Genomic DNA, 24,836 nt, shown 5'->3' on the forward strand with positions numbered 1-24,836 from the left:
CATATCTGAAACCCTCAATTTTTTATGCAACTCTTTTTTTTTATTAGGATTAAGGTGTAAAAATACTTTTAACATTTTGGGTCATGAGCAATTTTACCCCTAATGTCTAAAATGATGTAATTTTACCCCTAACATTGAAAGCCAAGAGCAATTTTAGGCACAAAGCATCACTAGGCCCCTGATTTTTCATTTGTTGGTTCATTAAGTCATTGATCTTTTATTTGGATATATTAGGCCCATGATCATTTATTTTTGGCCTAATGCATACTCAGCCCCATAAAGTTGTCCGTTTTGTTCATTTAACCCCCTCATCTTACGGGACAACCCTTTAACCCCCTAAACTTCATAAAAATGGTATTTCTCACCCCCTTAACTTGTCCATTTATCCCCCCAACTCATAGAATGTTCTATTTACCCCCCTTAACTCCATAAAAGTGGTATTTTTCACCCCATTACAATCCGTTATCGAAGCCTAAATTGATAACTTTTTTTAAACGTTAAACCTATATTTATGTTTTCCATAAAAGTGGAACCTAAATTGATACTTCCCCAAAAATCATAGGCCCATTTCGGTACATTATCCCTACATATAATGTATTTAACTTGTTTATATTAATGTTCTTGTTATTTGTATTTTTTATTCGTTCTTTCTCCATTCAACTTTTTTTACTACTATAAAGGGATAAGAAATACCATTTTTATGAAATTAAGAGGGTAAATAGGATCATAAGTGGTGAGAAATACCACTTTTATGGAGTTAAGGGGGTAAATAGGATATTCGATGAATTGAGAAGGGGTAAAATGACAAATTTGGACAAGTTAAGGGGGTGAGAAATACCATTTTTATGGAGTTTAGGGGGTTAAAGGGTTGTCCCGTAAGGTGAGGGGGTTAAATGAACAAAACGGACAACTTTAGGGGCTGGGTATGCATTAGGCCTTTATTTTTTGTCTCATTAAGCCATTGATGACCAAATTAATAAGTTGTGAGTATTTAATTCTGTTAAAAATACATTATTAACTTCATATGTATTTGAAATTATTAAAAATATATATATTTTACAGTTTGAATTAAGGGTTGTAAAGTTTTCCTATGGACAAATTACACATCAAATGTAACACCCTAGACGTATAAGTAATATAAGTTATTTTTAACACATATCAGACAATATTTATTCTACATCTCATAGTCATTCAAAGCCTGATATACATTATTTTTTTTACAAGCATACATTGCTTCTGAAGTTGTGATTGAAATGTTGATATGAATTGATACTTTGTGATATTGTGAATTGTTTTGCTATGTTTGATGTGAATTGATACTTGATTGAATTACTTGTGATGGAATGACTTAAATGCAAAGTATGTGTACATGTTGCATAAAACGTAAATGACGTTGTGACATACCAGTCTAGGCACTTATGACTACTTGATTATATGGACTACTTGGACCTATATGGTCAGATATACGGACTACTTGGACCTATATGGTCAGATATATGGATTACTTGGACCTATATGGTCAAATATATGGACTACTTAGACCTATATGGTCATTTACATGGACTACTTGATTACATGAGCCGAAAGGTCGAATTATGAAATTACAAAGCTGTATAGCAATACATGTGTTACCGTTTACCTGCTACTTGATCCCGGAAAGTGTCTAGCTGGTGGTGTCACAACAAAATTAATAAAAGGCTTATCATTTACATATGCATTAATTTGTACGTATATGTATGTGTATGTGATTTGTAATTCATTGATTGTTTATATTCACGGAGTGGCGACTCATATAAATCGCTAAATTTTTCAGTTGGTTGATGAAGTAGATGAACAAGAGTTTCTAGAGGGTTCAGATATTGTAGATAGCATGGATGAAAGGTCAGTTGGCTGTGTTCCATCTCACGCTCTCTCCTCTCATTCTCAGTATGTAGAATATTTGAAGTGTAGGTTAAATATATACATAGTCTGTAATATATGTAATCATAAATATAGTTTTTTTTTGTTATATATTTGCATGTTTATCCATCTAGGTTACCTTTTTACGAATTTGCCCAAACCAATTTTCGTATTTCCAACCGCATCCCCTTTCACTGTTACGCTTATCATTAGTGTTAACTAAGACTATATTTAATCAATTATCATTCTAATTGTGTATTTATTAACTACTCATCTAGTTTATGTGCTTTGAAGACACATTTACCTTTATTTTCTATATTTACACGTTATCCCGATTTTACTATCTATTTGAATCTATCATGGGGTGAATGACATGTAAGATGTAAAATTATTTCTAAATTCTCTAATTAATATCGTGTAATGCATGTGTCTAAATGTCATGAATCCACAATATTGAGATGTTATATCAAAACTGCTTTCAAACAGTTAAAAAATAAAATTTTGAATACAGGTATAATGAATAACAGTCTGTTAACCGAATTTCATGTTCAAAATTACTTTTTTTGGTTATCAAGGGCTTAATGAAACAAAAAATAAATGATCAGTGATTTAATGTATCCAAATAAAAGATCAAGGACTTAATGAACCAAAAAATGAAAGATCAGGGGTCTAATGATGCTTTTTGCTGCAATTTTACCCTTAACGTTGATAAATTGGGTCAATTTCAGACACTATTATATAACACATATATTTTTGTTCTATATTCTGCACCAATTGCATAACAATTCTTTCTTAAAAAAAGGATTTCATGTTTTTTATAATTTAATAATAGAATTTGAGATTAATATATATAAATTCGGTGATTTTTTTGATCTTTTTTAATCTAATTTTTATAAAAAGACAGTATATTTTTTCCATATCCCAACATATGTTTGTGATTTATTACTGATAAAATGACGCACATGTGAAGTGTAGATGACAAGATTCATGACTGAGAAGACAGTTTGATAAATTATTTCTCAAATTGACCCAATTTACCAACGTTAGAGGTAAAATTGCTTTTGGCTTCCAACGCTAGGGGTAAAATTGTACCATTTTAGACGTTAGGGATAAAATTGCTCATGACCCAAAACGTTAGAGGTATTTTTACACCTTAACTCTTCTTATTATACACATGCGTCTTCTTTCACTTCTCTCTTTTTGTTTAGCTTATTTGCATTTTTTTTTTGAATATGCTATTCAACGTCTTATTGTTCTTTTTTTCATTTGATAAGGAAAAGTTAGACTAATTAGTGTTAGATAATGAATTCCACGTATTGTTTTAGATTTGAGGAACGATAATCTAGACTAGACTGTAAAACAATAATGAAAACCAACTAGCAATATGAAAAATTGGTCCCACTAGGTGTAACGACCCAGTCCGGAGTGGGTGACACCGGGGTAGAAGGCCTGAGCAAGGAGCGGTCCTAAGGGATGGCGATGGGGCATGAATGAACTGAATCCCACATCGGAAATAGAGAGGGAGTGATTGAAGCTTATTAGTAAGGTGTGAATCCAATACATGCAGACGCGTTTAAATCCGTGAGGCCCAAGGTGTTGGATTTGGACCAAAACGGACAATATCTACATGGTATTGGACAGGGTGTTACACTAGGTGTGCCAAAAATTGTTAGCAATATATTACGAGAAATGCTAATTTTCAATCTTGGCTTGGGGCTTGTGTGAGATATGTGCGGGCGTGCCAGAGAATTAAATTCTCAAAATATATTTATGAAAATGAATAGAATATGCGCCTAATAACTTGATAAAATAATTTCCCTTGGTATAAAAGATATTTTAGAGGCTCATAAAGGTTCCTAGTTACACTAAAGAAGCTTTTTAATTTTTTCTTTATATGTATAATGTTTTTTTTTTTTGTTACAATTGGAAAGAAATGGAAGCGATTACAAACCAAAGTAATTTATCAACAAAATAATAGTTCTATCTCAAGCCTGTAAATTAAATATGAACTTGCATGGAATTAAATGTGATAAAATCTAAATAGAGATTATAAGCAGATTTAACAAACTCGTGTTATCGTTTTGACGCCGCACGGTCGATATTGAGGCTACCTATTACGATGAGATTTCAAGCTGAGACTGAGGAGTACGTAATGTGCGAGTTGATGAGCTTGAGAATTGATTAAAATGGAATTAATTGTGAAAATGAAGACGGGGCAGCATCTATATAGCTGAATAAAATGAGGAATCCAGAGGGGAAATGAGGCTAATGATCAACCGAAAACGTAATTAGTCGAATTGGACTCAAGAGGACCGATTTAGAATGGATTTAGGGGATGAAAAATGGTATTTGCTGGAATGAAAGAGGCTGCTGTAATTGTTGATTAAAAACAAAAGGTTGTAGAGCTTAAAAACGATGGATTTCAGATGATTAGGAATGAGTAACAAAGGGAATGATTTGAAAATTGTTTGAGAAACAAGGAATTGAAATTTAAAAGCTTGGAAATGGCACAAAAAGCTGTTGGAATTGGAAGAGAATTTGGTTTTGTATTTGCTATTTGAAGTGTATTTGATTGTGGTTATTTTCTAATGTTGATTGTCGATTTTTGATCGATTTTTGTTGGCGTTTGGAATCAAGGCAAATGGTTCAATTTATAGGAAAAATGGACTTAGTTGTTTGTCTCACTAACCCATAATGTCCACTCCTCTATATCTTTGCACATCCTTACTGAAATTATGGTGTGAGGTAGCTAAAAATTAGCTGTTGTTTGACTGAATAGATTATAGTCTCATTTTATAATTGTGTTTCTTTAGTCATCTTCAATGAATTGTCATGTCTTGTCACAACTTTGATGAAGCTCTAGATATAGAATCCAAAAAGTTTGCAACCTCTAGTTTCTGGATTCCAACTTTTCTTCGTCAATTTCCGTCACCTAATATTCCGAAGAATCGTTTAAAGTTTGGTAGTTACTACTTCTTGAAAGATAGCTACAGTAAAACCTCGATAAATGCATATCTTTAGAACCGAAAAGAAATATTCATTAAGCAAGATTATTTATTTATCGTTAAATGAATAAATTATTCATTTATCGATAAATCAATATTTATTATTTTATAGATAATTTTTCATTGTAAAATGCATATATTGTATAATCAATAATTAACAATGATGATGACGACGAAAAAATTATCCAGTCAATAATGAACAATGATTATGGAAATGATCCAGAGCGAGATGATAGTTACGTTGTTGCAAATGTATAGTCAAAAGAGGTTTTTCAAGCAATGGTCACCTTAAACAACTACTTGCTACAACATGAGCAAAATATATCAGAAGTTGTGTTTGCACTACAAAAAGTTAATGACTATGTTCATTTTGGTTTAGGTGGAAAGAAAAAACAATCAATTATAGATGCATTTTTTCAGAAGAAATGACTTCTAGTTGATTGATTAAAAGGTTTTGGTATATATATATATAAATTCAATAATTATTAATTTATATTTTCATTGGGCCTTTAAGGATTTAAAATATTTTTATTACTTAATGCATTTAGCGAGGTTATTACTTTAGTCCATTGGCCCAAGTGGGGACCGAAAGAATTTATTATATAAACGAGGTTATTACTTTATCGAACATTCATTTATCGAGGTTTAACTGTAATTCCCTCTAGTTGTATCGTTTCTTCTTCTTTTCTTTTTATTTTTGTTTTTATACTTATTTTTACTTTATTTCTTATTTATTTTATTTTATATTTACTAGTCTTATTCTAAAATTATAATGCAAAATTTAATATACATAAAATGTAAAAAAATATTTTGCCTTGGAAAGATTTTGATTTTGATGTTGTTATTTATTTATTGTCATATTTGTTGTATTTTTTGATGTAGTGTTCTCCAAGTACCCTGGGTTAAAACTAAAATTAGTTTGGCATGGCATCAATTTTATTACTTTTTATTTCTTGGAAAGATTGTTAGAAGTTATCATGTGAACTTTGGAATAGGTCTCATCATGTGAAAAAAGTTGTGGTGCACGACGCTATGCTATATATCTTATCCCTCCCTTTTTCATGCATACTCTTTAAAAAAAAAAAATATATATATATATATATCTACATAATAAATATGAAAAACTTACAAGGAACTTTTTTTTTTATTATTTATAAAATGCCACATATCATTTCATTAACTTAATAATATAAATACATCACGAAAGAAAGAGGAATAAAACCTCCATCCCATACAGGCAAAAACCCACAAAGGGAAGAAAAGACTACAAAGAGCAATACATAGACTACAAAGAGCAATAAAAGACTACAAAGAGCATTAAAAACCAGAAAAGATACAAATACAACAAACATAGAAGTCATATCCTTCTCGTAAGTCGAATCCCGTTGAAAAACCGTTGTAATCCATACTCCATCCTTTAGCCTCTTCCGGACGTTCGGATCTGAGTCCTTTCTGTTTGTGCATCCACGCAGATCTATAGATCTACGGACAAGATAAACCTGTGGTATGATCCGTTTTACAAAAAACGCGGAAACGGTGAAGACACCGTCTATATGCTGACGTGGCCGAGGGTAATTTAGTCAATAAGAATTAATTTCAAATAAATTGTTGTGGTTCGCGTGTTTTTTCAAATAGGTACCTGTGGTTTGGATATTTTTACAAATCGATACTCATGGTTCAGATGTTCTTGCAAATAGGTACCCATGGTATAACAAACCATAAACAAACGCTTAATTTAGGCAATATTGTGGTTTGTTATACCATGGGTACCTATTTGCCTAAATTAAGCATTTGTTTATGAGTATTTACCTAAATTAAGCGTTTGTTTATGGTTTGTTATACCACGGGTATCTATTTGTAAAAACATCCAAACCACATATATCTATTTGCAAAAATATCCAAACCACAGGTACCTATTTGCAAAAACACGCAAACCACAACAATTTATTTGAAATTAATTCTTATTGACTAAATTAACCTCGGCCACGTCAGCATATAGACGGCGTCATCATCCGTTTCCACGTTTTTGAAAAACGGAGCATACCACAGGTATTTATTTGCTCGAAATTAAACCACAGGTATTTATTTGCCAAAACTTGAAACCACATGGGTTATATTTGAAATTAACCCAAATTTTAATCTAAACTTAACTTATATATTAATTTGATCAAAACTGGATTTTAAATATTAATGTTTTTTAGTGAATTACTATACATAGCTACCTCTAGCCCCGTAAATAGATGGAAATACCCTTTGGATAAATTTTGAAAAAACCCAAAACCTCTCAAACACCCTAAACACTATTGGATCAAATCCGGACTAATTTCTCAACCAAACCATGGATCATGACGGGCGCGGTAAAGGGAAAGCAAAAATGGTACGATTTACGGTTTTCGTTTGATGATTTTAGCTTCGTTTTTGAATTTGTGCCGCTTTTTTTAGAATCGCCGGAATCGCAGTCAGGCGTGTGAACATCACGTCCGACCTATGGTGCAGGCGTGATAGCCTCATGCCCGCACCATAGGTCGGGCGTGATGTTCAAACGCCCGAACCATAGGTCGGACGTGATGTTCACACGCCCGCACCATATGTCGGGTGTGATGTTCATACGCCCGAGTGGTGTTTGATGTTTTTTTAAAAAAATATATATAATTACATTTAATTAAATTGTTAAATGTTAAATGTTTGATTATAATTTATATGTTAAATGTTTAGATTAATTTGATTATAATTTATATTGTTAAATGTTAAATGTTTAGATTAATTTGATTATAATTTATATGTTAAATGTTTAGATTAATTTGAATATAATTTATATGTTAAATGTTAAATGTTTAGATTAATTTAATGTAATTTTGTAGACGGAGCGGTCTACTATCGCGGGGAAATCTGTCCCGTCATCTGCTCGTCGTCTAAATATGGACAAGGAGGAGGATACACCACGGCATATGAGACAGTGTGGTATTGATATATCGGGTCGTAGGCGGAGAGGGGCTGCGACGGAGCAGGTGCGGAAGGGTCCGATTGTGGAGGCTGTATTGGATCAGTCCGAGATTCGGGGAGCGGAGGCGGCGATGGATTATGATGACCAAGATCGTGATGTTGATGTTGTGGATGACTATTTCCAGGTGGTAGCCCAGGTACTGCGACAGTCTGTATCTGGTGGTGATGGTGAGGGTGAGGATGGCGATGAGCAGCCGACCCAGGGCAGACAGCGTAGAGGTGGTCGCTTTGCGAGTACAGATATTTTTAATTTGCATATAGTCTTTTAAATTTTAGTATAGTATAATATTTTAGTATAATTTTAGTATAGTATAGTATTTTAGTATAAGACCTGATAGAGCAGTACGGCCATGGAAGTCTTTATCGTACAGGCTCACGCATTCCTCTGTCACAGTTGAGGATACCTGGCGGAGATTTCCATCGGCTCGAGGCATTGATCGGAGGAGATGCCGGCCAGTTGGATACGATCCCACTGCCTGTGATGCTGCTTACATGGACTGGTACATGCGATATTCGCATCCTCATCTCCTTCATGCCCCACGGGATGGACCTGTCCAGCATGCTCGCTCCAACAGCGAATTTGTAAGTTTATTATTATTTAATATTAGTTTACATGTGTTTATTTTTTAATATTTATTTATTTTTTTTTGCAGTGGGTTAGCTGGTTGTGACGTATCACCCAACGAGCGGCTACCAACCGATCTGAAGAGGAGGCTCCACTCATTAGGAGGGAGATGAATGAGTTTATGGACGCGTGGCGTCGGGCGAACTAAATTATATTTGCATGAGTTTATCTATTAGAACTTATTACATTTTAACACTTTTGAGATCATATGTACTCTTTTATGTTTATTAATTTATTTTAATGTTTATATTGTTAAATTTTATTTGTAAAAGGGTAATCCGAGTTAAATTCCATAATTTTTATTTCTAAAAAGTTAATCCGAGTTAAATTCGTCATTTTTTTCCAATCCAAGCCACGTGGGCGTGAGGTAATCACGCCTCACCACAAGGTGAGGTATGAGGCTATCACGCCTCACCATAGGTGCGGACGTGATAGCCTCACGCCTCACCTTGTGGTGAGGTGTGATTACCTCACGCCTCACATTGTCGTGAGACGTGATTACCTCACGCCCGCGTGCCGGGAGAGGAAAAAATCCTCCATTTCCCACCCCAAAGCCTCAAAGGGTATTTTTGTCCTTTCACGGGGCTAGAGGTGAGAAATTGAGGCTATGTTTAACAACACCCTTTTTTATGGTTTTTATTTTAGGTTTAATGTATATTTACACCCTTAAACTTGACACATTTTGCCTATTCGCACCCTCAACTTTTAAAATAACTCATCACACATCTATAGTTGACTTTAAAAACATATCACACATCTATAGTTGGCTCATTCGGACCTTTTACATATAAAATTGCTGATCTATTATCTTTGACGGATGAGGTGACATGCGTGCTATAGAAAAAAGAAAAGTGCGTGAGTTCGTTCTGTATGTCGTCTCATCTCTCAAAGATCACATATCAATGATTTTGTGTGCAGGAGGACTGAATGAACCAACTATAAGTGCGTGATAGTTTGTTAAAACCAACTATAGGTGTGTGATAGGTTTTTAAAACCAATTATAAATGTGTAATAGGTTATTTTAAAATCAGAGTGCCATTAGATAAAACTTACTAAGTTTAAGAGTATAAATATGTAATAAACCTTTATTTTAAATATGCAATAAACCTTTCTTCTTTTCTTCTTTCTTTCATCTTTTCCTTACTTTTCTCCTAACTCCTTTCTAACCGGATCTATTCCGAGAAGGAAGAAGGAAGCTTGTCTTCCTTCTTCCTCCTCTTCCTTCTTCCTCCTCCTATCTATGTTTTAGATTTGCATTTTTTTAATTTTGTAACTTTAGTTGGTTTGAAATCTATTACTTTTTTGAAGTTCTTTTCGTCAGATTTACATTTGCTAACCATACTTCTATCTTTTATCTTTGTTTCGGTTTTGGCACAATAAAAATAGAAATTAAATAACTGGGAATGTTTTCTTTTTTTTGGGCAATGATAATCTTATTAATAACGTAAATAATAAATAGAGTGGGACCCAAAAGCAACGTGGCATAGGCGCAGGTGGGTGGCTCCACAAGAACATGAGGAATGGGAAAGCCGCAGTATATATACCAGGTAAACTCAATTATTAGGCGTTTAATTAAAAGAATGAGTTCCCAAAAAATAAAAAAAATTAGTATTAATTATTTAACACATCCTCATTGATCATGTGCTACATTATTAAATTTAAAAATAGTGCTAGTCAACGAAATTGACATGTGATGTTGTAATTGCATAAACTACTAAAGATTGTGCAGTGTTTCGTCAAATCAAATATTAAAAGTCCCGGAAACAGAAGTAGAAAAGTCATTTAGACCCGGAAATTCTATCCCCAATTTTAACCATTCTAATAAATTTAGCCCAAAACATTATATAAATTTCGTTGTTTGGGGTTAAATTATGCAATCTGACTTTAAAGTTAAGATGATAATGATTGTTTAAAATTAAGACATGATGCGGTCTCATGTCTTTCTCGTGGTAGGAAAGTGACAAAGTTGATAAGCTTCGTGGTTTAATACTGTACATGGGTTTGTCAAATTGTCGGCAACATCACCTAAATTAAAATTATACACAATTAGCTCCTTTGACATTGAATTCTTCTACTTCAATTATTTTTTCTTTTTATTAATTGTAGGGTATAAAGGACTTTTTCCAGCTCAATGTTGAAGATTACAACAAAATTTCTATTTCTAAAAACATTTTACATATTGCCAACTTATGTGAATTCTAATAGCGACACCAAGAATTCAATTTTAGGTGCAAGTGTTTTATAAAAGGCATAATATATCATCTTGTCCATTATTTTATTTTTATTTTTCTATATTTGTTTCTTTTCGTTTTATAGAAATAATATTAAAAAAATACCAGATAATAATTACCCTACAAAGACTGGGTTATATGTTGTTATTTGATTTAGGGGTTTGTTCCTATATGAGGGGGGGAAAGGTATGTTTTTTACCCTAATTAGGGTTATATGTTGTTATTTAATTTAGGGGTTTGTTCCAATATGAGGGGGAAAAAAGATATGTTTCTTACCCTAATTAGGGTTATTTGAAAGGCCTTCATGCCTATGAGGTCTTATTATTTTTCTTTTTTACTCTTAGTCTCTTGTTTATTCTCTTTAAATCATTACTGACGTTAGCCATAATTTTTTTTTTTTTAAGTTTTTTGCACCTGGCCTAAAGACTTTCAACGTTCGGGTAATTGGCTCTGGTTCGAGATCAAGGCATTCAACCTCTACCTTGATTATAAATTATCAATACCCTTAACATATTAATTTAGAGAAATATAATTATGCCTTTAAAGCTCTTGAGTATGTAATTTCACTCGTTATTACTTTTTTTCTTAGCTCATTTTTTTTAAACCATGGGATATTTATTACAAGTCAAATAATCTGTCCATAACGGATATGTAGAGAATCAAAATAAATAAATTAGGTTAATCCATACTTAAGGATAGTTAAGCTAAACTTCTAAAGAGGTTAATCAGATATTAACTGGAAAAGAAAGAAATAATCTTTCTCTCTCCCCCGTTCTCTATGTCGTCCACACCGCCCCCTATCTCTCGATGTAGTTGATTCGTCAATTGGTAGTACACAATCAAGGTTTATTCTCCCTCTGCAATCAATCTCAATGTATTTCACACTGTAAAAAGTAATCATTGAACCCGTTTATATACTCGGATGATGTATGTGATAATCCCGGCATTGGTAGAAAAGCCTATAGTTTCGTGTTCCGGTTGAGTAAAACAAATTTTTGGATGCATGATAATTATTTGAAAAATATTTTTATTTTTCTCTGTGCATTGAAATAATTTTTTTTTTGACTAACGCCTTTATTTGCATCACGCTTTTATGGCTATTTGCTTTGACTTTGTGGCGACGCAATAGCCCACGATGCAAATAACTTGCATGGGTCCAAAGTGTGGCGCAATAAAAAAAAAAGTAAATTATATCTCGCTTTTTCGAAGTGCGAAACAAATGACATGGTTATTGTGTCGCGCTTTATGGTAGCGTGGGAAATGACTATGCTCAAATATGTCGTGCTTTTAAGCGATGCAACTAAAATGGTTATTTATGTCGCTCTTGAACGGAGCAGGTCTTATGTACTAAAGGTCTATTTGGTGCGTTGTAATGCAATGTAATGTAATCAATGTTGTAATGTAATCAAATGTAGTGGAATAAAATAATAATTCTATTACCATGTTTGGTTGGTAAATTTTAATAAAATTGATAAAGGTCCTGTTTGGTAAAGAGCGTTTTGGGATAAAAAGAGCGGTTTTGACCAACTTTAGAGGTTTGACCACTGAAACCGCTTATTGGAGTGTTTGGTGGAGAGAGGTTTGGGATGAAAACGCTAATTTAGAAAAGGCTCTTAAAAGGAGCTTTTTCAATTAGCGTTTTGGAATATTAAAATTAATGGATTTCTTTAACCCTAATAGATAGACTCCCTCTTCTCCTGCGCCAAAATTAATTCTCTTATTCGTCTTTTTGCACAAACCGCTATTATCAATCAGCTAATTTTTACTAAACAGATCTACACAAACAGCTAGTCAAATCAGCTAATGTCAGCTAACAGCTAACAGCTAACAGCTAATTCCCAAAAAGGGCCAAAATGAAATTATCATTACAATATGCATGTTTATATTAGTTAAATGCAATTTTCATGTTTTTTTTTGCGTGGTTGTCGTTTTTTTTTCATTTTTCGCAGTTTTCCGTTTACTTTTTTCCGTGTATTCATGTTTTTTACCTTTTTTTTCATTTTTTGGGTTTTCTCATTTTTTGTTGTTTTTCTCATTTTCGTGTTTTTTCTTCTTTCCTCTTTTCGTGTTTTTCACATTTTTTCTCATTTTCATTTCTTCAATGTATTTAGACTGATTTTTATAATGTACAATTCAGAATCACAATTCTGGAGGCAATCAGTTTTTAAACTACTTGCACATGTCCGAGGCAGTGCTGAGAACGATACGAAACAACAGTAATTATATTTGATTAGCCTCTTTAGTACTATATTACTTTATCACATTATCTAACATAATGAAAGAAGAGTACGAAATTACAAAAAACATGTGATAAACATGTGATGATTCCTCAATACATATAACCTAGGTCTTCAGCAAGGACAGCAAATTAATATCTCTTAAATTATACTCAACCGAACACTTTGTGAAGAATTGAGGATGGGGCTACGGATGTTAATGCTAAGCAAAATGGGAGACATCTGATTCAAATATGAAGTAAACACCACAAAGCAAGCTATTCAAATCATCATCTCAGCTCTTCCTTGCTTAAATAACTCGTACGCAAATTAAAGGTTTTAGGTGAAATTTTTATTTTTAATCAATCAATTTCCCTCACCGACTTAAGAGACCGACACAAATGATAGATCTTACTTGCGTCGGCCCACTTGAAGGCCCAGCGCAAGCACACAATTGTGTTGCACATTTTAAATGTGATGTAAATGGCAGGTTTTATTTGCGTCGGCCTATTTAAAGGTCTAACGAAATACACAATTGCATCGCACGTTTAAAACATACGAAACAAATGAAAATTAAAAATAATCATTTATGTTGCAAAATTATCGACTTATTTTGTCATTTGTGTTGCTTATCCAAAGAAGCGACACAAATAAGACTTTTTTTCACTAGTATATAATTTGTGTTTATTGTAATTTAAACGGTGTATTAATTTAATTTTAATATTAAATATTATACCAAATTAATTTCTTAATTCTTTTTGTTATATATATATATATTATCATTGAGTTCAATCAACTCAAGTCAACTGCTTAAACTCATTAATTCTTGATCTCGTTGTGAATGTGGTTAGACTTTCAATTTCTAAAAAGTAGAAATGAATACCAATTATTTTATGGTTAAAAAGCATACATGATACATTTTCTTAGTGCCAAACTTTTTCAAACGGTAAAAAAAAAACCTTAAAATATTATTCGTCAGTTTATTTATTTGGAATTATTCCTTTCAGGTCTTTACTATGATATCAAACTGAGACAAGAGATCAAATACTTAAATCGGAAATCGATTTGATTCTATAATACATATAGATTGGGTGGCTTAAGTCATACTTAAATAAAAAGTATTTTTTTTCCTTTCTTTTCAATTCATTTAGATTTAATCTTTTTTTGTCTGGCTCTGCTAGGTGGGATAGTCGAACAGTTTCTCTTAAACGCATAAATTTATTCATCGAGAAAAGGAGAGAGGGATTCGAACCCTCGATAGTTCTTTGCGAACTATACCGGTTTTCAAGACCGGATCTAGCAACCACTCGGCCATCTCACCGAAAGATAATTTCTATTTTACTATTTTATTTTATTTCCGCCGAATAGAAATGGTCATAGGAGTTGATGCTATCATTGTACTATAAAAATAAATTAGACATGAGTCGATAAGTTTATTTATATATCTATAATATATAGACAGATGTCGGATCTAGTATGACTATTTGTGAAGTAAAAAACTACTACTGACTCCATGTTCAAATAAACAAAATGGGAAAGGAGTGGTAATAAGTCATAGAGAATCAATGAATTCGGGGCACAATCCCCCATGATATATTTTTTTTTACAATTTTTTTTGGTTAATATTAATAGAGGGATAAAATGGTATAGTTCTATTATCGGTAGTTTGGAGGATTAGAAACATGACTATTGCCTTCCAAGCTGTTTTTAGCAACCTAAGACTGAATCTTTACATAACGCTTTTTTTTTTTACTTGTGTTATATCTTATTATAAATGAGTGTTAAGGTACGTCTAAAGTTCTATTTAGCTTGGTTTTCCAAATTATAATGAAAACTTCCTCTTAAGTGAATCCTACTACTATGAAAATGATTATGTTTTCCGGCTCTATGTAAACAATAGTCATTTGCTTATTTATTTGTGCGGAGAGTTTTGATGCTTTGTGCTTTTGGGATATGCATATATATGAGCATTCGAATGTAAATAGCTTTCATTATTGTTGTACCAAACTAAATACAATTTAAAAAATTTAGATGGAGTCACAAGAATTTAGATAAAATTCCATTAATCCAGCAATGAAAATGTAGGTTGAAACAGAAATCAAAGCCTTGTATTTTCGAAGAAGAGATGCCGAAGAGTGTAAGATCTGAGACCAAATGGTGGAGGAAGTTGATTCCATAGAGCTTTAGCAAATTGTTCATGAATTCTTTGAGTGGGATGATATGAATCCCACCAAATATATTCATTCGCATTATCACATAACTTGAAGTCCGTTGCATTATCTCCGCAACTATATATTCCCCCATATTCTCCACTTCCACAACATGCATTTACACCATCTTTGAAACCTACCATAACATATGCATGTTTTATAATTACAACAATTTTAATTTACACAAATAATTACCTGAACAACGAGAAATTATACTATACTATGTTAGTTTCAACGTACCATATTTGGAGGGGTTCATTATTCTGTTGTTGAGCCAGTTATAAGAGTATTCAGGATTGGAGAACTTGATCGATTTTAATCGGTGAAGTGTGTTTACGAGGACAGTTTTTAAAGCATGATTATGAGCCAATGCTAGGGCAGAAGCTGCCTCAAAGCAGCCACTGACGTCAGGATTCATTGCTCGTAGGGTTGGAATGCAACCTAAAGGACTGAGGTTTAGAATTGCAAATTTTCTTGCTCCCTTATCGTATAGATCCTGAATTCAATTAACATTAATCAACACCACAAGTTAATCGAAAATCACTTAACTTTGAAACGATAAATAATTCGTCTTTATAAAGTTGATTTTGAATATTTCTAGACAGACCTCTAACGGGAGATACTAAGTAGAATGTTTTATCAAGTTAGCTTTGTCATGTAAGCGTCACATGATCATGTGGGCATTTCTAGACCGATAACTCGCGGGAGATAATAACTAGGATGAAAAAGACTTACCAAAATTGCATTGGTCAAATTTGCAATAACCATAGAAACATACATTTCCGGGTTATATTTTTGTTGCATTTGCGGATTACCCAAATAATTAACCATATAATCGTTGCTTCCTATGCTAATTAAATAAACCGCTTCTTCAATCATATCTTTAGCTTCTTCTTCTCCTAACTTATTCCTCAATAATTTCTGCACATCTCCGAAATGGTTTAGCTGTGCCGGCAGATCCATCACCTAATTAAAAATTTACCATATTAATTTCATTCTTATTAAAAATGATAAAGTTTGCATCTTTACAATTCACTAAACGTTAACTAGTTATGAAAAAAACATAATGAACCATGTATTTATAGTTACCAGCGTCTCTTGATCGGAGAGAGGAAGAACAACAGCCCCACCGGAGGCGAAGTTAGCGCCGTGTGTGAAATCAGCAGAAGGTTGCAAGAATGGAGGAATTAACGGCAACTTGGCATACTCAGCTGTATTAATTACTTAATTATTAATTCTCTAATTCATAAGAATATTAATCAAAATATAGATATGTATATGTATATACCGATATAATCGACGATAACACGGCCATCGGAGAAGCGTCCGGTAGGTTCACCGGAGAAGGCATTGTGGCCATAAGGTATGGAATTAGCTCTGTTATGGGGAATGATGTAGTTATTGTTGCCGGTATCAACAAGGGAATCGCCGAATATGAAGAGAGCAGCAGCATTAACAGTAGAAGCGATTGAAAGTAGAAAGAAGATGGAATTAAGAAGCATTTTGAATTCGGATAATGAAATTGATGAAGATTGTATGTTTATATATTGACTTTAGAAAAGGTAGAAATCAAGAAGTCATGTATGGCTGCTTTTCTTCTGGTGTATTTGACCAAGATTTATCATTCCTTTAGTTTCATACTTGAGAAACACCTAAATGTCATAATCTGTACCCTATTTATTTGAGATTTTTCCACGATTTTCCCACTACTTATTTATAATGGGAGATATATAGTTTACTTTAAATTCAATTTTTATGGCTAATTTAACATCACAACTTCACAATTCAGACTTTTTAAAAAATAAAAATAAATTAAACATCCATAAAATGTGGTGAAATACATTAGCCAAAAAGCATTAGGATGTCTAATGCTTTCATCATGGGAAGGTTGTGTTGTATGAACACAAACATGACACCTATACAAAAATGGGCATGAGAAACATTGTTTTTAAATATAATCTTCATACAATAGCCTTTAAACGAAAACGGTATGGACATGGATACGAAACAAAGAAACGCGACTATAAAAGGAGTATTTGTACAACATAACCAAAATGCAAACTAAAGGAATCAAGTTTAACAATACATTAGGATCCTCCCCTTGATAATCCACCGTTAGTGGCTCGATGTGAAAGGGAAATTCAAGATGGTCCAAGTTATAGACCAATTCGGCGTTCCGTCCTCCGTCATCGTATCTACAACAAAAGAAAAGAGTACAATTGGCAATTAGAAGTCAGGAAAAAGGCCCGCCCCCACCAATCCATCCTTGGGAAAACTCCTACTCTAATCAGACATGTATTTTGCCATAGTAACTTCGATCACCTCCAAATACTTGCATAACACATCCTTATCCAAGCTTGGCAGACCCTCCCCTCCAAATACTTGCGTAACAAATCCTTCTTCAAGCCTTTAAGATGGGCAGCCTTCCACGTGGAAAACATCAACCACCCGCTCTCAAGATAATCACTTATCAACTTCTCACAACCTAAATTTGGCTCGATCTCCATCACACTTAGTCACCTCACCAGCTCCCGCTCACTCTCCGTCAGATCCCTCCAAACCAACCAAGTGCTTGGACAAGTCGACTTTGGGTTCTGGTTAATCGCAAAAGGGAAGGCCATATCCACCGTCTTCATTTTAAAATAATGATGTCCCCATTCCAGTGGCTACTAGCGGAGCCCTCCAATAGGTTTAAAGTGTGGGTGCTGAAAGTTGATGCGATGCGATGCTGCCGAGTGCATCAGGGTAAAGAACTACCGAAACACCAAGTCCGTCAGGCGATAAATATCCTTCTTACATAACGCATACAACCCAACCATAAATCTCCAGCCATTCCTAGTTATCTTCGACGAAGCTAAGTTGAAATCATGTAGCACCTCGATCAAGAAAGGAAGTAGGGGTAACCTCATTCCCGCATCCAATTAATCCTCATATACCATCATCTCGTTCGGCATGCAATAGTCATTCACCCGCTCCAACCTCAACGGTGCAGCCAGAATCAAAGGCCTCTGTAGGTTATAAGCATTCGCAATGGCCCCAAGAACTTTCGAAATAATGATGTTATACACGCCCTCCACTTTCTTCGACTTCAGTGCTAACGGCCTAGCAAATGGATCATACCTATGCCCAGCGGATAAACTGTTACTACCAAGTCCATGTAGCCACATATGGTCCCTCATCCCACGATACAGAGCTCCCATACGAAGACCATCCTCTATGCCTTGGGAAAACCAATCATGACCACAACCCGATTATCGCGAATAACTAATACACTAGGGCCTGGAATAACAAACGGCAACTTGGGCTCCTCTTTCTTCTTTCCCTTATTTCTAGTTACCTCTGAGATCGACAGATTCTGAGAATCTCCTCCGCTATAGAATCAGACCTAACTTGCTCTAACTCTTCCTCGCCTTGTAAGTGCACTTCCATCTCAAGCTGAGGACTCACTGGTCCATACAAATCGTCGGTGGATGTATTAGGCCTACACATAATCACCTAAAAGGTTTTCTCAGCCAACTATGGGGGTGGACACTCGCTAGAAGAAAAGGAAAACAAAACAAAACAAAATTCTCAAGAAAGACAGTTAAGAAAACTGACCTCAAGACCGCCGAAAAACACCACTATTTCCCTTTCACTGGATAAGCAAAAAAATAGCAACACCCAAAAAGACAATGTGAAGAAAGGAAAATGTCAGACGTAGAGAATATGAGGAAGAAAAGACAAACTAAACGAGAATGAAAAAGTGAAAAGCCATTTATAGCTGAACTCGAAATTCCAACCGTCACAACAATTAAATATGTAGGCTTTGAAAAGAGAAACAGCATTATGGCGACACACGCCTGACACACACTAACACCCCACTCAACATAATTACGAATAGCCTCCAAAATGAGATACGTGCATATTCCTCAGTTAAAGCAAACAACGGAGCCTCGCTGCTAGTTAGTTCGGCTGCAACAAAGTCCCACCAGCAAACACTCGCCGCCCCTAAGTAGTGCTCGCACACAGTGACTCACCTCGACCATCAAGAGGGGGACTTCTGATGAAGCATATAGGAAAAGTCCCGCACAGACGCAATCCAATCGTTCAGCTAGACCTCCTTACCCTTCGCGTCGGCGCGCACTCAAAGATGACGAAGGCACCACCCACCGTACCAATGGTATTAAGGACTTTGTTCGCTCCACATGCCAAATCTATAAATAAAGGGATCCCACCCCATGATAAATCATCCAATCTTTCACTCTCTACTCTCTCTCTACATACATTATTTCTTTACCCTTACTAGACACTAACTTGACAGTCGTAGTGTACCTCAGGGACCCCTCCCGATGCAAGTACCAAGGATTAACGGCTCCTCAATCCCAACTTCTCATTACTTTATATATCGTTAATAGTTCAAAAATGTTAATAATTGATATTTTAGGAATGTTTTAACTGCTTTATATACATATTCCAACTACAATTCTTTTATCAACTATAAATCTTTTGCATCCATCTTCATATATATATTCTTATTATTTGGAGGAAGAAATAGGAACCAACATCTATATTAGTTAATCCTAAATGTTGATAGTCAACAAATACGTAGTTTTCATGATAACAGCAATAAGGTAAAAAGGAATTAAGCCCTAAGCCAAACAACCTTATTCAACCTAAACTTTTTCTAATTTAGTGTTCAGTTAAATGTATCCAATAGTATCCTGAGGAACATCAACAATATCAGCAATGGTGAGCTTTTCTTTGTTGAAGAAGAGATGTTCTAAATTGTAAGGTCCAACTATCTCCAATCCCGAATTCCACAATGTCTTTGCAAAATGTTCATGTATTCTTTCACTTGGATGGTAAGAATCCCACCAAACATGCTCATCTGCTTTCTCACACAGCTCGAATTCTAATTCATGCTTTCCTCCACAGCTATAGGTACCTCTATATGCTCCACTTCCACAACAAGCATTCACTCCATCTTTGAAACCTGCTCATACATAATTAATCATCAGGATAATCTACTTATGGATCAGCTAATAATAAGTGTGGAGTTAAATCAATACATACCATATTTGGAAGGATTGGTTATCCTGTCGTGAAGCCAAATGTAAAAATTGGAGTTGCAATATTTAAACCCTTTTAGCAAATACTCAAGGCTTGTAAGAATTGCTTTCAAAGCATTGTTATGTGCTAATGCTAGAGAAGAAGCTGCCTCAAAGCAGGCACCTTCCTCTGCTTTTGGGTTCAATGCTCTCATCACTGGTAGGCAGCCTAATGGGCACAGGCTTAAAAATGCAAACTTTCTTGCACCCATCTGGTACAACTCCTGCAATTTCAATAACAAAACCCAATTCAAATACTCCACATAATTCGGTTGTCCCCTAAACTTTAAACTTTTGAGATTTCTCGTTAGTCTTTTGACTCTGGCTTTTTTGAACTTGCTTAAAGTAACCAGCGTTCGAATTTATTCAAATTGGTACTTCAAGCAAGTTCAACTGAGTAATGAAACATCTCTTCAAAATGCAGGAAACAATTGGATTATTTGGTGAAATATAGAGATCCTAATGTATTAATCCAAATAAAATAAAAGAAGAGAAAAAGAGGGGGTGATTAATAATTAGTTACCTGGATTGAATTGGTCAAATTTCCAATGACCATTCCAATATACACTTCTGGAAGGTATTTTTGTTGCATTTCTGGATTGCCCAAATAACCTCTCAGATAATCATTGCTTCCTATGCTTATGAAATACACTGCTTCCTCTATGATTTCTTCAGCTTCTTCTTCTCCGAGCTTTTCTTTTAATGATTTCTTTACCTCCTTGAAATTCTTTAGCTGTGTCGGTAGATCAATTACCTAATTGCAGCAGTTTCATAATACTAATTAATTAGGTTTCATCTTAATTAGATGCATTAGCATACATATTATTTTGATTTGGCAAAAAAAAATATCCCATCTCCTCATCATTTTAGTTTTGGTGGATCAAATCACTAGTCTTTCGGTATTAAGCCAAAAAAAAAAAAAAGATAAATGATGCTGAAGTAACAGATAAAGACTCAACCCATAAAATTGGAATAATCAAGCGACTTTGAATGCTTTTTGCACTCTATACATACATACCAATCCCTGATTCGTCTCTGGGAGAACTCCGCCGCCACCGGAGGCAAAGTTGGCACCATGACTGTAATCAGCAGACGGCTGTAGAAAGGGCGGAATCAATGGCAGCTTTGCATATTCAGCTGTGTCAATTAACGAACTCTCAATATCAATATCAATAAAGACAAGTAGAATATTTATATTTTAATTAATTAATAGAAGATTGAAGATATAAAATACCGATATAATCAATGAGGAGACGGCCGTCGGAGAAGCGACCGGTAGGTCCAGGAAAGAAGCCATTCTGGCCATAAGGGTTTAGATCAGCTCGATTATTAGGGGAAGTCTGGATGTAGTTATTGTTGCCGGCGTCAACGGTGGAGTCACCGAAGATGAAGAGAGCACCATTCTTAGTAGCAGATGCCTTGAAACAGAGTAGAGAAGATATAAATACGAGAAAGAGTGAGTAAGAATGGAGAATGACTTTCATAGCCATATCGCTCACAGGGAGCAGAGATCTAAAGTTGCGGAATAATGATTTTTTGATTTTCAATTTATATTCTTATATTTTGACTTTAGTATGGCTTCTCATTGGAGGCGTTGAATCCAATGGAATGCTACTATGCATCCATCTAGAATATCCAAACAAAGCCTTTAAGCTTTACATTTGTAAAGAGCACCATTGTCGGCTAATCCGTTCTATTGTCTACAAGTTAGGTTAAGGTAAAATTTGAGGATCAACACATAGTAAATTAAAGATAGAATGTAAGTTTAATGAATGAATGAAATAGTGTATCTTGAGTTGTATGTACTTTATTTATACCATGATCGAGATGTGGAAGACAGTTATGAGTTTAGGAACGAAATGTGTTACGTGTCATCTATTGATAGGTAATGTGTGCCCAGATATCGGGACTTGATATCTCTTAATCCTATTAGACTCGTGATTCATAGGATCAGCCATGATTGTTGTAACGAGTGGATCATTGACTAAGTCTTTTGAGACTTTCCGAGCCGAGGTCTCCAATTAGAAGTCGTATTGACCAGCTTTCTTATAGTGGTACCACATGTTATCTTTCCACTGGTGATGATTCGGGTTTCGTAAGTGCCACGTGATGAGTTTGTATTCGCCTGATATCAGATGCACACTCCCGGATCTAATTTGTCGTTCTTTAGGATGAGAAAACATCAACTTCAGGGAGCATTGTACTTGTTGCGTTCTTGATAAGTTGAATAAGGGGAATTTGATCTTGATAATTTTGGACTTTTTTGAGAAATGAGGAACCGATAAGAAGTTTATACGGGCTCCTGACGATTGATTTGCCCGTCCCTAGTCTGCTTATAAATGCAAGTGTCACAAACATGTTTTTCTATACTTTTGGACGTCTTGTGAGTTGACAGTGGTTCGTCTCTATTCACCGCATGTCATAGTTCGTGTTTTTTGAGGGGACATGTCAGGAGCAGTTAATGCTCTTTGATCATTACTTGTTAGTAATGATGATGCATGTCGTTTCACTTGCTTCTCCAGCAATATAAAAGGAAGAAGGTGTTAGATGAGTCTCTTTCTCCTTATTCATCTCCACTGCCTTCTTGTTGCTTCTTGCGATTTCATCTTTTTGGAGATTTCCTTTGAAGCAGAAGTAATTTTTTATCTTTCTCTTATTCTCTAGTTATTTTCTGGTTATGGCTCCTAAGAAACAGAACCCTAAGAGGTCTTCTGAAGCTGATAAATCTGATGGGAAAAAAGTAGTTAATAAGGGGAAGAAAACTTATCCTGGAACTGAGGAGCAGCCTTCCACTTTGATTGTCGAAATATTGTGGTCACTTCTTAATGATCATCTTGACTTATAAAGGATGGATGTGCGCCTCCCATCCCCTTCTTACCGAGTGAACATCGGTCACCGCGGTTACTTGGGTATTTATACCCAAAATGTTAAGTTAGGACTGCAATTTCCTTTTATGAGCAGCACTGCAGACATTCTTCAAGAATTTTCACTTTGTCTTTCCCAGATTTCTCCTAATTCTTGAATGAAACTTCTAGTCTTTGCGAACACTATCCCTAATATGGGTTGTGGGGCAATCTTTCTCCGTCTTTGGAAGTCCAAACTGGGGAGTGGGTAGAGGGAAGGATGGAGCTGATTGAAGCTGCGCAGGGAATCGTGGCTTAATTCGTTGAGTTTCATCGCAAATGGGAGTGTGCGAGTATGATTGGCAATCTAGCCTCCATTGTACCCCTTTGCTTACCATATTTAAAGTGGTGTGCTTTCCTTTTGACTCGATTAATATGTCGTGTGTGGGATCATGAGTGAATCTCTGTTGACGTTCCTTTTGTGTTCTTCTTGCATCTCTAGCTTTGTTTTGTTGTTCTTTGTTGATGTAAAAAAGTTTTATACTTCAATGAATATAAAATAGTTTTGATTCAGTTGTATCTCTTGTCAATTTTTGATTGTGCCTTCCAAGTGTTTGGGGTAAATTTCATGAATGGTGTACAACATTTGCTCCATTTCACACTTTGGTGTACAACCTTCAATTTGTCTCACTAATATGTACAAACTTATAGGTGACATCCCAGTTTGGTATATAGCAGGTACAAATGACTGGTCAACGCGAAGTCAATGCGCCACATCAGCATTTTGACCGGTCAAAAAAGTCAAAATTTGACTACCTAATATGAAATTACTTCAATACCCTCATCTTCCTTCCTCTTTCTTCTTCCTTCTTCCTCCTTCCCCTTTTCCCTTTCTCTCTCTAACTCCTCCCTCTACCTTATTTCTCTCTCTACCAAAAACAGAAATAATACTTATCAACCAAATAGATGATCAATTTAAAATAAAAGGGCATTCACAAGCTGAAAAAGAAAAACTAATCATCTAACTTCATACATATGGCGTCATGGACATCGATTGTTGAGGATGAACCAACTTGTGCGATGAACCTGCTTGTGCGATTGTATTCATACCTATGGCGTCGTGGCCATCGATTGTTGACCATCTAATGAAGATGAACCTACTTGTGCGGTTGAAATCATACCTATGGCATCGTGGCCATCGATTGTTGAGGGCCTAATCAGTTCCCATTGATACTTTAACTCGTTCCTTTTCTTCCTCTTTGGCTCCTGCGGAATCTTTGTCTCTGATGCGTAGAATCTCCAGGGCAGTAAATCCTTCCTTCTCGATTGTTCCAATTCTTCAGCAATGGGTTGACGAAGGCAAAAAACGTAAACCTATTTGATCTGCAGAACTCTGTGAGGCTACTTCGCAAGAATCGTTGTTACAAGCAGGCCCTTCATTATCAGAACTCCTTGACTGCCCAACGCTGACTCATATCCTTTTACCACTGCATCATCAGCGATGACAATGTCATCACCGAGTATTGTGTACCGGTCGAAATAGCGACCCGAATATAGAGTTTAGTTTGCTTTTTTTCTATTTATTTACTCTCATGCCCCAATTTACTGATTGTTACATTGTTTGAGCGGTGAGAATTTACTCTTCTTAGGACCTGTTTAAACCAGTTAAAACTCGATAATGGCTATTTGGTGTATGCTTAAGAAAATGAAAATAAAC

The 24,836-nt window shown here is 35.0% G+C and overlaps 2 protein-coding genes across 2 annotated transcripts; both read right to left on the bottom strand.

The window, feature by feature from the left end:
• Nucleotides 1–14,943: 14,943 nt before the first annotated feature.
• LOC136203120 (GDSL lipase-like) lies at nt 14,944–16,706 on the bottom strand. Its single transcript, XM_065994186.1, has 5 exons — nt 16,478–16,706; nt 16,279–16,400; nt 15,925–16,155; nt 15,430–15,685; nt 14,944–15,325 (listed from the first exon to the last, which is right to left on the bottom strand). The coding sequence occupies exons 1-5, from the start codon at nt 16,689–16,691 to the stop codon at nt 15,078–15,080; spliced, it is 1,071 nt and encodes a 356-aa protein (XP_065850258.1). The 5' UTR covers nt 16,692–16,706; the 3' UTR covers nt 14,944–15,077.
• A 2,973-nt stretch (nt 16,707–19,679) lies between these two features.
• LOC136204204 (GDSL esterase/lipase 5-like) lies at nt 19,680–21,838 on the bottom strand. The gene is made up of 5 exons (XM_065995417.1): nt 21,511–21,838; nt 21,295–21,413; nt 20,800–21,030; nt 20,242–20,500; nt 19,680–20,161 (listed from the first exon to the last, which is right to left on the bottom strand). Exons 1-5 carry the CDS (start codon nt 21,764–21,766, stop codon nt 19,869–19,871), a joined length of 1,158 nt encoding a protein of 385 aa, XP_065851489.1. The 5' UTR covers nt 21,767–21,838; the 3' UTR covers nt 19,680–19,868.
• Nucleotides 21,839–24,836: the final 2,998 nt, after the last annotated feature.

The sequence above is a fragment of the Euphorbia lathyris genome, chromosome 8 (genome assembly GCF_963576675.1).
Source record: "Euphorbia lathyris chromosome 8, ddEupLath1.1, whole genome shotgun sequence".
Taxonomy (NCBI): domain Eukaryota; kingdom Viridiplantae; phylum Streptophyta; class Magnoliopsida; order Malpighiales; family Euphorbiaceae; genus Euphorbia; species Euphorbia lathyris.

What these genes read in the sequence shown, in the direction of transcription:
- LOC136203120 (XM_065994186.1), bottom strand. Translation starts at nt 16,691, where the DNA reads ATGCTTCTTAATTCCATCTTCTTTCTACTTTCAATCGCTTCTACTGTT. An exon ending in TCTCCGATCAAGAGACGCTG is followed by an intron (nt 16,156 to 16,278) that starts GTAACTATAAAT and finishes ATTTTTAATTAG; the next exon opens with GTGATGGATCTGCCGGCACA. An exon ending in ATTTGACCAATGCAATTTTG is followed by an intron (nt 15,686 to 15,924) that starts GTAAGTCTTTTT and finishes AATTGAATTCAG; the next exon opens with GATCTATACGATAAGGGAGC.
- LOC136204204 (XM_065995417.1), bottom strand. Translation starts at nt 21,766, where the DNA reads ATGGCTATGAAAGTCATTCTCCATTCTTACTCACTCTTTCTCGTATTT. An exon ending in TCTCCTCATTGATTATATCG is followed by an intron (nt 21,414 to 21,510) that starts GTATTTTATATC and finishes TAATTGACACAG; the next exon opens with CTGAATATGCAAAGCTGCCA. An exon ending in ATTTGACCAATTCAATCCAG is followed by an intron (nt 20,501 to 20,799) that starts GTAACTAATTAT and finishes TTGAAATTGCAG; the next exon opens with GAGTTGTACCAGATGGGTGC.